This window comes from Syzygium oleosum, unplaced genomic scaffold, assembly GCF_021117445.2.
Source record: "Syzygium oleosum isolate NSW1041296 unplaced genomic scaffold, Sole_v2.1 Sole_v2.33, whole genome shotgun sequence".
Lineage (NCBI taxonomy): Eukaryota > Viridiplantae > Streptophyta > Magnoliopsida > Myrtales > Myrtaceae > Syzygium > Syzygium oleosum.
Window position 1 is genome coordinate 1781913 of NW_026607517.1, and position 14434 is coordinate 1796346.

Consider the following 14434-nt stretch of genomic DNA (forward strand, 5'->3'; position numbering starts at 1 on the left):
AGTTTCCATTTTGCGGAGTAAATAATAGCATTAACACATAATCAACCAAAGATGAGCAAATTTTAGGATTAACTAAAACGGTGATTCTACAAAATAATCAAATTATAGACATACATATATAGGGCTAATTAAAAAAAAAAACACACAAACTTTAGGTCGAGTGATAATTTTAGCCCCAATTTTTTTCTCATAAAAAATCACCAACTTTTACCTTTATCCCAAATCTGGCCCTCATTTGATTCTCTATCTAAAATCACCATTGTTTGAGAAAAGAGGTTTTGGTCGTGAGCTTGGTGGATCTCGTCCATGGCGTCTTTCGACAAGCGGTGGTCTATAACTTCAAATTACGATAAAATGGCGAAGCCTGATCGGAGAGATTCAATTTGGAGATCTTTTAACTTGTCTGTGAAGTGAAAGAGACGATGACTTCAAGTTGTGGTTCAAAGAAAAAAATAATGAACGGTGCTTTAAATTAGATTAGCAAGACAAGTGGATTTATTGTTGAAGTGGAATAGGCAAGTTGGACAATTGATGGTTCTATGTCAAGGGGGCCATATTTGGAATTTAAGTGAAAGTTAGTGATTTTTTACGAGATAAAAAAAAATTAAGATCAGAATTGTCACTAGACCTAAAATTGATATTTTTTTTTGGAATTAGGCCCCCCCACACACACATATATAATTCCAGAACAGTTTTGAGCATGTGCCACTCCTTTATTTATCAAGCACCAACCGTTTTACTTCAATTGAGCTTTTCTTGCACGAAAAAATCATAAGTATTTGAGCGAAATCAGGACGCGATAGTCAACTTTATTTGTTTGGGCCGACTAGTGCTTGGAAAAAATGATTTTAAAATGATTTTATTTGCGGAGACACTAAAGTCATTAATATATGATAATAAAAGAAATTATCTAGGAATTTTAAAAGGGCTGATTTTTTTTTTACTCTCTCGTGGTCTTCTAGGGTCCTAAACAATATTGAAAAAATTACTAAAAAAGCCATAACCATATTATAATTGTGCCGATTGAGTCTTAAACATTTTGTATTTATGTCAATTTAGTCCATTTGGCTAATTTTGATTGGAAATTGCCGACATGAATACCGGCCGTCTTACGTGACTGGGCCGTCGCTGACACGAATATTTTTAAATAATACTTTTATAATTTTTTTATTTTTTTTAAATTTTCTTCCCTTCTTCCCCTAAGAGGCGGGGACTGGCAAGGGGACAGTTACGGCACTTGTTAATTAAATATTTTTCATTAATTTAAATAATGTCTTAGGGGCACTTGTTAATAAGACCCGTACAAATAGAATTTACAAGTAATGATGTTTTTTTTTGACATCTTAAGTTTAGTAAATTTAGATCATCAAATTTAGCCAAAAGTATATCCTATCTCCATTGGAGAGAGAGAGATTTGTCCCTTTGCTTCTCCAAGAGCCGGATTTGATCGAGCTCCGGATCTGTCCGAGTCACTCCTCATCATGTATAAAAACGAACTCTCAACGGACAACGACCATTGATTGACGCGGGAAGAAGGAAAAAGAAGAAAGGAGAGAAGAGGACAACCTCAGCCGAAGCCCGAGGCTCCACGTTTTCATACTCTCCGACGTTACAATGATGCTCGTGCAGAGACTCCAGATGTTCAAGAACCTGCTGAATCTGGCCCTCGATTTCGTCCTCGTCGCTGCACAAGCTCTCGGCGGCACCATCGTCCCCCACGAAAGGCGGTTCCCGCGGCTCGCCTATTCAGCTTTCGCGGCCGCTCCGCCGGTCCCTCTTTTCGGCCTCTTCCCCTGAAACTCTTTCCTTTGTTGGGTCTGAATTTACTTTACAGGACACCGATAGGGAGAGACGTTAGTTGGCTCGTTGTGTATAATGTGAGTTCGGATCTCCATCAAGAGATGAATAGCAATGTATAGGCGGCATTTCTTGTTGGTCTTGTTCATGTACTGTTTGCACCATGTGAAGTTTGATGTGTACAAGAGCCAGAATATTGATTCTTGAATCTTGATCACATGAGTGCCATCAGATCTTCAAGTTCAGAGACTGCATTTCAGCTGAATGATCCTTTTCTGGGGAAGAGAATCGTCGTTTTTCGCTCCACAATGGATAAGAAAGTTCTCGCTTTGAGATGGGATTTTTTCTTTTTGGATTCATCTCTGCGTTGTCCTGGATAAGGTTCTTGCTGTCCACATGCACAGCGTATGTGAGAGTATGCGTGGCAATAAATATGTTAAATGTCTCTCTTGACAGAAGAAGTCATCGATCTAGTTTATTATAGAATGTGGATTTCGCGGAACTTTCAAGAGAAAAAGCGCATCCGATTTTTCTATTCGATTCTTTCGAGAAGCTTGGACTCATGTTTCGTGGCTGCTTCTGGTGTGTGTGAGGTTCGACATTTCGGGTGAGTCTGAAGATAAGATCGGAGAATTATCAACACAGTGTGTACAGAACTATAGTCCTCCAACTTGAATATGCTGTTTAAAGATACCCTCTTAGTTTTAGATTAAAGCAGACAAAAAAGCATGGAATGAACACCGCCATGAAGATTTTGAACAGAAGCTTGGTTTCTTTCTAACTTTTTTATTATTTGTGCGCGCGCGAATATACATGTGTTCTATATGTGTACATATGCATGTAGACGCTTGTGATACTGTCCAGCGAGACGTGATTTGGCTGTGCTTTATTTGGTTTACAAAATGAAAGATAAAAAGACAGGAAGACGTGGCCGATGAGTTGAAGGGAAAGTGAGATAATAAGAACTCTCAAAGTTCAGCACACCTTCCCTTGCTTTAGACAGATGCGCATCATTTTAGTACTGTTTTCTTGTTTGATTAGTATGAAAAACATTAGATGGTCTTTTTTTTATATCACGGTGCTTATAATATGAATAATTTACAAATACTGGGTCAAACTATTTGCTTTGCCCCGTTTTATTAACAAGCTTAGCTCCCAAAACGAAGTTGAATTGACTCTAATCATGGAACACAACTTTTGACTGTTGCGAGCGACCATTGAAAGTCCCTCTCTCTGTCTCCACTTCTCATCTCAGCAATACTTGCTGGCAGCTTTCTGCAGAATTGCACCTAATTCGGTGGGCTTGGACATCATGACCATGTGATCCGATCCACTCATCTTCAACACTTCATCTGGCGGATTGCGCTTGATCATCCACTCCGCAAGACCCTTCGGAAAGAGTTTGTCTTCCTCGGAAAGCACAAAGATCCTGCGCACAGAACCATAATTCTTCTGGGACAATTTTATTTGCCTCGACATGTCCTCGTCGCTGAACAAACGCAGTGGCCTGAGCAACATGTTCGCCAACGTCAAATCCTGCAAAATAAGAAAAAGAATGATGAAAAAAGAGGGAGAGCTTTGATTGATCTGAAACGCGTTTGGTCAAGTTTATGTTGTTAGACATCCGACAAAATTGGAACTTATGCAATGCAGAGAAGATTAGCATGGCGTGGAGTTTTCGATTCTTTTCTTGGTTTTACCTCAATTGGGCTGAGCTGATACACCGTCGATGCCAAGAAAATTGGGCCGAAACTGAAGGTGGTCGGAGGGTTGTTCGTCCCATTGTCATAGGTGTAGTGGCTGTCTAGAACAGGTGGAGATCTTCTGAGAGACTTCACTTGCAAAATACAACAGTTTTTATCACAACCAATATAGATAAGAACTGCTTCTAAGAATACTTTTGGCTATTCCTCTTAATGTTTTCTTTTAATAATGGTTCACAAATAAGAAATTCTTGGCTAAAAATGGAGTGGCAATTGTATCACTAGCAATGATGGGTTTAAAATTGAACATACCTCTTGATTGAGAGTAGAAACATTGAGTTCAGGACCAGGCATCAAGGCAGTGACAAAAACAGCGAGGGCAATCTTCTCGGGGAATTTCTCCATCACCTGAGAAAGAGCGAACCCTCCCAAGCTGTGACCGACAAGGATCACTCTCTCATGTGAAGCTAGACCTTCCATGACATCTCTCAGGGGCTTAAAGTACTCAGAGATCGATTGCAGAGATTTGGCCTGAAGCGGGTCGATCCCGGAAGCTGCCAGGTCAAGTGCAGTGACTCCGTGACCGGATGATCTTAGTAATTTCGCGATCTTGTACCAACACCATGCACCGTGGCCTGACCCATGAACCAGCACGAAGTGCTTGCTTTCAAGCGATGCTTCGTTCTGCTCGAAGCAGAAGAGGACGAGGATGAGGAGGGCAAGTGATGCTAGGTTCAGTTTCTTGTCCATTTGCCTCTCGCTCGATGTTTTTCTTACCCAAAACTGGGCCTCTGCAAGTGGGGAAAGGCGATGGGTTTTGTTCAGCAAGATCGTTTGGTATCGACTAAAGCTAGCGAAGGAGAACCTTCATTGGTCAGCAATTACGAAATCAATGGTGTTGACTATTCTTGTGATCCCATATTTTCCTCCCTTTTGAATTGAAATTGTGTACCTGCTCAAATAAACAAGGATGGTTTACAACAGAAAACAAACAACACAGGCACTTTAGTGAAACCACTGTGCTCAGTTCCATAATTTATTTAGGCAAATTCACAATATTCACAATCAACAGTCACATTCCTTACATTCTACGGCAAAGTTTAAGTCGCCAAAGCTAATTAAAAAGCTTTATCTACAACAACGCTCCATAACTCCTTTCTTTTCAGCACAATAGATGGTCATTATTTGGAGATTCTATTGTTGGATAGATCCTGAAATGGTCAATCTGGAGGTTCTCAACGTCAAGCTTCTTGAAGTTGCTCGCTTTACGAGTGACCAAGAACTTGCCCCAGTTGTACGGCCTGTACTTGGGACGGTTGCGCTCATCCGTTAATTCCTTCAATGGCTGCACCATGGTATAATGTGATGGGTTGAAGAAGAACGGAATCGAGAACCTCTCTTTCTCCGAGTTCACCGTCACTCTGTGCTCGACGCTCTCGTACATCTCGTTGCTCCAAACCTTCACATAGTCAAGAGTTAATTCGTAAAAATTATAGCTTGTTCTGTTCCATTGAGTACTGCACCCGCATTCACAAGTACAATTCATACGTATGACCATTGATCATCTATGAAAATCACAAAAATTAACCGAAAGAATGGATGATAATCATTAGGCATAGGCACAACCAGTCGCGACACAATTGATCTTCCATATACACATCTTTAATCGATAAGTTGTGCATATAAAAAGTTCTTGTTTAGTAAGTGGTACCTGAATAATGTCGCCAACATTGATAATGAAGGCATCAGGGGCAGGCTTGACTAGGACCCACTCCCCATCACTCTTCCTCTTCACCTCGAGGCCTCCGACTTCGTCCTGAGCCAGAATGGTGAGCGCCCCTGCGTCCTTGTGGCGGCCCAGGCCCAGAGCGAGGTGCGGCGCAGGGCAGGGCGGATAGTGGTTGAGCCGGAGGTAGCTGGTCTGGTCCCTGAAGAATTCGTCAAACCTGTTCGCGGGCAAGCTCAGACTCTGAGCTATCAGTCCCATCAACTGGTACGCGAGTTTCTGCAATTCTTGTGCGTATTCTTCGCATGCTTCCCTGAATTATAATAGCCGCAAGAGAATCATTTTGGATAGGCACGAGATGCGAACTCCATTAGAAAGGTCCAGGATATAATAAAATCGATACTATTTGGTTAAACAAAGCACATTTCACCATGTCACTTATTACATGATGTAAGATTACCAATTCCTAGTAACAAGCCCTGCTTATACGAGCAGCTATCACAACCAATTTTTACGGGGTCGAAACAACGACAATAAATTCATCGTCATTGAAACTCAAAAAGTAAGGGACCGTCAATGATTGTGTTGTTAAATGCTTTAGATTATGTATCATCCATCGATCATGCGCCAGCTTCTATTGAACCACCAAGTCGCCAGAGGATAAAGAACCATGGAAACACTAACCTTAATCCAGGAGGGTACTCAGGCCACTGATTGGTCCACTCAGTGACACCCACTTCGCCGTCCTCGAGCGAGGCCGGGACGAGTGTCGGCTCTTGCACCGTTAAGTCGAAGACCTCCTTCCAGTCCCTCACGTTCTTGATGTGCTCCATCTCGTAGTACCCCAACACCTTCCTTTCGTCCCTCCTCACCTTCTTCTTCTCCTCCAAACCCCGCCCGAAGAACTCCCCCGCCTCCCGCCATATCCTCTCCCTCTTCTCTTCCGCCACCCCGTGGTTCACCACTGCGAAGAACCCCCACTTCTCGCACGCCTCCCCTATCTCCGCCACGAGCCCTTCGATGGCGGCGGAGGAGGCAGCCGACGTGCCGCCGGAGGGTGAGTAGCCGGTGAGGGCGGTGAGGTCGATGAGCGGGACGCCTTCGGCTTGTGTGGCGGCGAGTTTGGGCCTATGCTCGACGTCTTGTATGAAGGCCGGATCGACCTCTCCCATTTCCCTTTTCTTGATAAAGATCGTGAGTATGATCTTGGGCTAATTGTGGGTTTGTGACTGATCAAGAAAGATCAAATCTTCTTCTTTTCTTTTTTGTTTTCTTGGCCGTAGTTGACGTTGAAGCAGTTATAGTGGAAACGGTGGTTGCTGATGCGCGATAGAACCTGGAGGCGATTATGTGAATGGTTTGGAGGTATCTAAGGAGTGACTAGGATGGTGTCGGGACATGGGGAAAATTATGAGGAGAAAGGCATAAAGATAAAGAGGACAAAGAGTTCGGTATTCTTGACGTTAGAGCTTGCATTGCTTATTGAGATAGTTTTGTTCCCGGAGTTTGCGATAGAGAGTTGATTCCTGATCCCATCATATCTTGCTGAAAAGTACTGGACAGGTGTTACAATTGGTGCACGAGATAATTTTGAATAAAAAGTAATGGATTAGGAACAACCTATGTTGCACCGACACGTGAAAATGGCCAACGTGTCGGTGTCGGACACGTCGACACGCGTGGACACGCCTCCGACACGCGGTCAACACGGTGTCGGATTTCCGACACGAAGTCAACTCTCCGGACACGCCTCCGACACGCGAGTCCGGCGTGTCCGAAGAGTAAATTTGTAAAAAAATGAAAACAGAGAACAATAAAAGGCGTCGACCACCAAATTAGGGCTAAAACACGATTGCCTCTTTACTTCTCTGTTCGACCGACGAACTCCCGTCCTCCGCGCCGCTCCCGCTCGCCGCTCGCCGCTCCCTCTCCCGCTCCCGCTAGCCGGTCGTGCTCGCGGCTCACGCTCGCCGCTCGCTGCAGGTACACCTCTCTGTTTCGAAAGAAATTGTGGTGGCTGGGAACTGGGAAGAAGGGAGAAGTCGGGGAAGGGGGCGTGTGTGGGTGGGTTGGGGGAAAAGGAAAAAGTGGTGGGCTGCGTTTTTTTTTCGTATAGGGAGGTCAGATGGGGAGGTCAGATGGATGGGGAAAAGAAATTTTGGTGGACTGCTGTCTTTTTTTCTTATTAAGAGCTGTGGTAGGTCATTTTATAATTGTGATGGTATTTAATTATTAAAAATATATATTTAATATACGTGTCCTAACGTGTCGGAAAATGGTATTTTTTGAGAATTGACGTGTCGCGTGTCGTGTCGTGTCGTGTCGCGTGTCGCGTGTCGCGTGTCGGTGCATCATAGGGAACAACAACGCAATTTCAAAGCGTGATCACGAAAAACATTACTGAGACTATTATTGATAGTATATACAACGAAGCGGGCCAACTAATTACTGAATTAAATTTCAAATGTAAATTGATTTTATCTCTATTCGAAACTACTTCTTCGGTATATAACCGAACTCTCCTAATATGAAAAATTTTATGGCTGGCAATCTTCCCGATTGAAGGCCTCAAGTTTCTGTTGCAAACTCCCAACATTCACTGCACAAGATCCTTCACAATGAGCATATCATCCTCGCAAACCAAAAAGTCCTGCGCCTAGAAATATTATTTTTCTGGGACAATGTTATTTGCCTCGACATGTCCTCGTTGCTTAGCAAACGCAGTGGCTTGATCAACATGTTCGCCAACATCAAATCCCGCAAAATAAAAAAAGACTAAGGAAAAGAGAGAGAGAGAGCTTTGATTAATCTGAAACATGTTTGGTCGAGTATGTGTTGTCAGACATCCGACAAAATTGGAGTGATGCAATACAGAGACAGTTAGCATGGGGTGTAGTTTTTGATTGTTTCTTGGTTTTACCTCGATGGGGCTAAGCTGAAAAGCACTCGATGCCAAGAAAATTGGGCCAAAACTGAAGGTGGTCGGAGGGTTGTTCGGCCCGTTTTCGTAGGTGTAGCGGCTATTTAGAACGGGTGGTGGTCTTATGAGAGACTTCACTTGCAAAGTACAACAGAGGTTTCTCACAATCAATCTGGAAAAGAACTGCTTTTAATGAGACTTTTGGCAATTCTCATTTAACGTTTTCTTCGAATGATGGCTGACAAATGCGAAATTCGTGGGTAAAAATGGAGTGGAAATTGTATCACTAGCAATGATGGGTTTAAGATTGAATATACCTCTTGATTTGAGAGTAGAAACATATCGAGTTCAGGACCAGGCATCAAGGCAGTGACAAAAACAGCAAGCGCAATCTTCCTGGCGAATTTCTCCATCACCTGAGAAAGAGCCAACCCTCCCAAGCTGTGACCGACAAGGATCACTGTCTCATGTGAAGCTAGACCTTCCATGACACCTCTTAGGGGCTTGAAGTACTCAGAGATCGATTGCAGAGATTTGACCTGAAGCGGGTCGATCCCGGAAGCCACCAGGTCAAGTGCAGTGACTCTGTGACCGGATGATCTTAACAATTTCGCGATCTTGTACCAACAGCATGCACCGTGGCCTGACCCATGAACCAGCACAAAGTGCTTGCTTTCAAGCGATGCTTCATTCTGCTCAAACCAGAAGAGGAAGAGGATGAGGAGGGCACGTGATGCTAGGTTCGGGTTCTTGTCCATTTGCCTCTCGCTTGATGTTTTTCTTACCCAAAACTGGACCTCTGCATGGGGGGAAGGCGATGGGTTTCTGTTCAGCGAGATGGTTTGGTGTGCTAGCGAAGGAGAACCTTCATTAGTCAGCAATTACGAAATCAATGGTGTTGACTATTCTCGTGATCCCATATTTTCATACCTTTTGAATTGAAATTTTATACCTTATACACAAAATACTCAAATAAACAAAGATGGTTTACATTTACAACAGAAAACGAACAACAAAGGCACTTTACTGAAACCTCTGTGCTCAGTTCCATTATGTTTTTTTTGGCAAACACACAATATTCACAATCGACAGTCATATTCGTTACATTCTACGGCAAAGTTTCAAGTCACCAAAGCTAATTAAAAAGCTTTAGCTACAGCAATGCTCCATAACTCCCTGCATCTCAGCACAATAGATGGTCACTATTTTGGAGATTCTACTGCTGATTCTCATATCCGGAAATGGTGAATCTGGAGGTTCTCAACGTCAAGCTTTTTGAAGTTGCTTGCTTTTCGGGTGACCAAGAACTTGCCCCAATTGTACGGCCTGTACTTGGGAGGGTTGTGCTCATCAGTCAATTCCTTCTGTGGCTGCACCATGGTATAGTGTGATGGGTTGAAGAAGAATGGAATTGAGAACCTCTCTTTCTCCGAGTTCACCGTCACTCTGTGCTCGACGCTCTCGTACGTCTCGTTGCTCCAAACCTTCACATAGTCAAGAGTTAATTCGTAAAAAATATAGGTTGTTCTTTTCCATTGAGTACTGCACCCACATTCACAAGTACAATTCATACGTATGACCAATGATCATGTATGAAAATCACAAAAATTGACCGAAAGGATGGATGATAATCATTAGGCATAGGCACAACCAGTCGCGGCACGAATGATATTCCATATACACATCTTTAAGCGATGAGTTGTGCATATAAAAAGTTCTTTTTTAATCGGTGGTACCTGAATAATGTCGCCAACGTTGATGACGAAGGCATCAGGGATGGGCTTGACAAAGACCCACTCCTCATCACTCTTCCTCTTCACCTCGAGGCCTCCGACGTCGTCTTGAGCCAGGATGGTGAGCGCCCCCATGTCCTTGTGGCGGCCGAGGCCCAGAGCGAGGTGCGGCGCAGGGCAGGGCGGATAGTGGTTGAGCCGTATGAAGCTGGTCTGGTCCTTGAAGAATTCGTCAAACCTGCTCGCGGGCAAGCCCAGGCTCTGAGCTATCAGTCCCATCAGCTTGTAAGCGAGTTTCTCCACTTCTTGTGCGTATTCTTCGAATGCTTCCCTGAATTTTAATAGCCGCAAGAGAATCATTTTGGACGGGCTCATGCGAGCTCCATAAGAAAGGTAGGGGTAGAATAAATCGATATTGGCTATTTGGTTGAACAAAGCACGTTTCACCATGTCCCTTACTATCTGACGTAACATCACCAATTCCTACTAATAAGCCCTGCTTGTATGAGCAGCTATCACAACCTGTTTCTATGGCGTCAAAGAAAGGACAATAATTCCCTCCTCATCGAAACACAAAAAGTAAGGGACCATTGACAATTGTGCAGTTAATGATTCAGATTATATCGATCGATAATCTATCGATCATGCGCCAGCTTCCATTGAAACACCACGTAGCCGAAGTTAAAGAATATTTTGGAAACACTAACCTTAATCCAGGAGGGTACTCAGGCCACCGATTGGTCCACTCGATGACACCCTCTTCGCCGTCCTCGTGCGAGGCCGGGACGAGCGTCGGCTCTTGCACGGTAAAGTCGAAGACCTCCTTCCAGTCCCTCACGTTCTTGGTGTGCTCCGTCTCGTAGTACCCCGACACATTCCTCTCGCCCCTCCTCACCTTCTTCTTCTCCTCCAAACCCTGCCCGAAGAACTCCCTCGCCTCCCGCCATATCCTCTCCCTCTTCTCCGCCGCCACCCCGTGGTTCACCACCGCGAAGAACCCCCACTTCTTGCAAGCCTCCCCTATCTCCGCCGCGAGCCCTTCAACGACGGCAGAGTCAGCGACCGTGCCGTCGGATGGTGAGTAGCCGGTGAGGGCGGCGAGGTCGATGAGCGGGATGCCTTGGGCTTGGTTGGCTGTGAGCTTGGGCCTGTGTTCGACGTTCTGTACGAAGGCCGGATCCACCTCTCCCATTTTCTTCTTCTTGGTAAGGATCGTGGAGTTTGATCTTGGGTTAATATGGTGAGTTTGTGACTGATCAGGAAAGATCAAATCTTTTTCTTCTTCTTTTCTATGCCGTGGGTGATATTGAAGCACTTACAGAGAGGAACATATTTATGGTGGAAATGGTGGTTGCTGACGCGCGACTGAACCTGGACGCGATTGTGTGGATGATTCGGAGGTAACTAAGGAGGGACTAGGACAGTGTCAGGACATGTAGAAAATTATAGAGGAGAAAGGCAAAAAGAGGGCGAAGAGTTAGTGAATCTTGACGTAAGAGCTTGCATTGCTTATTTGGTAAGTTTGTTCGTGGAGTTTGCGATGAATAAGTGATTCCTGATTCCATGATACATTGTCGAAAAGTATTGGACAGGTGGTCCAATCGGAGCACAAGATAATGTTAAATGCAAAGCAATGAATTAATCATGAGAATCATTCATGATATTATCATCTATAGTATACGCAACAGTGTAGGCCAACTAATTACTGAATTGAATTTCAAGTGTAAATGAATTCCATCTCTATCCGAAACCATTGATTGAGTATACAACCGAGCCCTCTAAACATGGAAATTTTTGTGGTGCACTAGGCCGTCTCTTCATGATTGATTTTTTTTTCAATTCTTTTCGACAAAATATGTTTTCTTTGGACAATATTTGGACATCGTGCTACAATATGTCGAATAGATGACAAACCCAGCAGATTCTTGCAACTCAAATCACGTTAACCTCTTAAAAGCAGGCCATCAACTATGTAATGTGATGTTACCAACAGGCATGCGGCCTTGCTGGTAAAGAAATTGAGGAGGGGGGTGGGTGCGCTAGTATCACAGGTGCGGGGTTTAACTCTTGTGCTCAACAAGAGGCAGAGTAAAAATCAGAGAGTGAGGAGAATTGGGAGATAGGATAGATAAAAGAAAAAAACCAATGTAATGTGATGTTGAGAGAAGCTACGAAGCCATCTCTTTGGTTGCTGACCGTATTCATGTTTTGACCTTGTACGTGGGGAAAGTTCGCCGGCGATTCTCTTCGTTTGGAGCGCAACAAGGACAATTTACTTATCGAGAAAAAAGAAGGCGAGAGATCCACAAGACACGCACATTAGTACGCTGCACACGGTATATGCGAGCCTTTGTTTGTGTTGCCGCTCGAGATATCATACGCACACGAAATCTTTCTTGATCTCTAGACTATCGTGTCAACGAGTAAACTAAGATCTTGCCTAGTAATCGAAGAGAGGTCATGATTGTGTTTGATGGATTTGAAGATCCGAGAGCCTATGGACTTATGCGGTGTTAGAAAAGTCATAAACCTATTGTATTGGTACCAATTTAGTCCTAAACCTCTTGATATAGTGCCCATTCAGTTCTTCCGCATAATTTTTGCCAAATATTGCTGACATAGACGTTGACCGACCGACGTGGCACCACCGACTCTGACGTGGACAATTTTGATATTTTTTTCGATTTTTTTATATTCTTTTCTTTTCTTTATTCCTCCCTTTGCCAGTGACCGGCCACCGGCCATGCCCAAGCTGGCTGGCTTTGCCTAGACGAGGGTCTATGTCGCTCGACCGGGCAAGGCCGCTATGGCTTGGGCGAGGGCTGGCCTCACCAGATCTAGCGAACCCTCGCCCCAGCCTCACCAGATCTGGCCAGGGTGAGGCCGACCCTCGCCTGGCCATGATTTTGTAGAGTGGATGATTGAGAGAAATCCAGTAGACGAAGTGTTGGAGATAAGAGACTTTGATCATATCTCCATTATTTCCAAGCCGATACGGTCATGGGCAATCCTTTGAAAAATTGCTAGTAAATATTGTTGAGAATGGAAGACTAGAAAAAATATCGAATGGTTTGTTTCAACAGCCAAGTGCTGCCACATCAGATGACTAGCTTCAAGTTCGCCTTGGAGAAAAGTTGGTAGACTTATTTATATAGGAAAAAGTACACTAAAAGTGTCAAAAGTTATGTACGGCACTCACTTTAGTTAAAGTGCTAAAAGTTTATTTCGGATCACCTAAGTGCCACTTTTAAAAAAAAACGATCACTTGAGTGTTAAATCCGATCTGGATTGCCAGAAATCTAACATGGTAATATTTTATTAAAGTGAACGCTGTACATAACTTTTGGCACTTCTAATTTCTTCTCCCTATTTATACACGGATGGTTGATCTTTTTCGTGGTTTGATCAAATCCGATTCGGGGATTTATGTGCACCATCTACCAATTTGCTTGGTTTGATGTCGTAGCGGAGATAGAAGAATGGATTATTTTTTGAGATTTACTAGACTCGGACACACGCTTAGTCGTTGAATGCAATTTAATGGGGAAAATTACCAGGAAAGTCCTAAACCTACTGCACTTATATCAATTTAGTCATAAACATTTCAATTGTGCCATTTTAATCTTAAATCTTTTCACAATTTGCTAATTGAGCCCCTCTGATTAATTTTGGCCGAAATCACTAATGTCGACGCTGGTCATTCTACGTGGGCACGGTCGGCATGACGTTGTCAAATTTTACAATTTTTCGAAAAAAATTTTGAATTTTTTTCTATTTTTTTTCCTTTCACGTTGCCCAATGAGAGCTAGCAAGTCATCGCCGGATCTAGGGCGAGGCCTTCGCGGCCCCGCTGGCCAAAATGAAAGGGAAAAAAATAAATAAAAATACGAAAACAAAATAGTAATAACAATTCAAAAAATTATAGAAATACTATTAAAAGTGTTTACGTCAGCGCCGGCCGTACTATGTAAAATAGTTGGCATCCATATCAGTAATTTTCAGTCAAAATTGATCCGATGGACTCAACTGACAAAATATGAAAATGTTTATGACTAATTTGACACAATTAAAAAAATTTAGGTTTGAATTGTTACAAGTACAATAAGTTAATGAATTTTTTGGTACTATTCCTTGATTTAATGCAATGCAATACTGTTTCCAAAAAATCATATGCTCTATACACATACATCCCAAACTGATAGGGAAAAAAAAAAATTGACCCACCGCGAGCTTGATGTAGATCACATTGTCCAAATTTTGCGTATTTCCTTAATGATGCCATCATTTATTTCTCATGAATTCTGATGTACCAATCCATCACATTGCAATGATCTGTCGCGAAAAGCTAATCATTCTTATCCGCAGGTTGCAGACATGTCTCTTTGCACTGCTAAAATCCATATAATGAAATGAATATAGGTAAACCCAAAGGTGTAAAGTCCCTAAAACATTGATTCCAAAACTGACATGTGTGAATGTATGAAAGGTCGATGTTTCGAGAAAAGAAGAATGATTGATGGAATGATGGGACAAATAGTGCTTTTAATATGAATCA

At 43.1% G+C, this 14434-nt stretch overlaps 4 protein-coding genes across 4 annotated transcripts; all 4 read right to left on the bottom strand.

The window, feature by feature from the left end:
* Positions 1-2891: 2891 nt before the first annotated feature.
* On the bottom strand, positions 2892-4424 carry LOC115672747 (methyl jasmonate esterase 1-like). Its single transcript, XM_030594673.2, has 3 exons — positions 3813-4424; positions 3498-3629; positions 2892-3333 (listed from the first exon to the last, which is right to left on the bottom strand). The coding sequence occupies exons 1-3, from the start codon at positions 4248-4250 to the stop codon at positions 3049-3051; spliced, it is 855 nt and encodes a 284-aa protein (XP_030450533.1). The 5' UTR covers positions 4251-4424; the 3' UTR covers positions 2892-3048.
* A 216-nt stretch (positions 4425-4640) lies between these two features.
* LOC115672532 (jasmonate-induced oxygenase 2-like) lies at positions 4641-6421 on the bottom strand. The gene is made up of 3 exons (XM_030594337.2): positions 5911-6421; positions 5212-5539; positions 4641-4959 (listed from the first exon to the last, which is right to left on the bottom strand). The coding sequence occupies exons 1-3, from the start codon at positions 6396-6398 to the stop codon at positions 4663-4665; spliced, it is 1113 nt and encodes a 370-aa protein (XP_030450197.1). The 5' UTR covers positions 6399-6421; the 3' UTR covers positions 4641-4662.
* A 1401-nt stretch (positions 6422-7822) lies between these two features.
* LOC115672531 (putative inactive methylesterase 20) lies at positions 7823-8927 on the bottom strand. The gene is made up of 2 exons (XM_056304993.1): positions 8464-8927; positions 7823-7882 (listed from the first exon to the last, which is right to left on the bottom strand). Exons 1-2 carry the CDS (start codon positions 8902-8904, stop codon positions 7823-7825), a joined length of 501 nt encoding a protein of 166 aa, XP_056160968.1. The 5' UTR covers positions 8905-8927.
* Positions 8928-9084: 157 nt separating this feature from the next.
* LOC115672746 (jasmonate-induced oxygenase 2-like) lies at positions 9085-11272 on the bottom strand. Its single transcript, XM_030594672.2, has 3 exons — positions 10587-11272; positions 9883-10210; positions 9085-9630 (listed from the first exon to the last, which is right to left on the bottom strand). Exons 1-3 carry the CDS (start codon positions 11069-11071, stop codon positions 9376-9378), a joined length of 1068 nt encoding a protein of 355 aa, XP_030450532.1. The 5' UTR covers positions 11072-11272; the 3' UTR covers positions 9085-9375.
* Positions 11273-14434: the final 3162 nt, after the last annotated feature.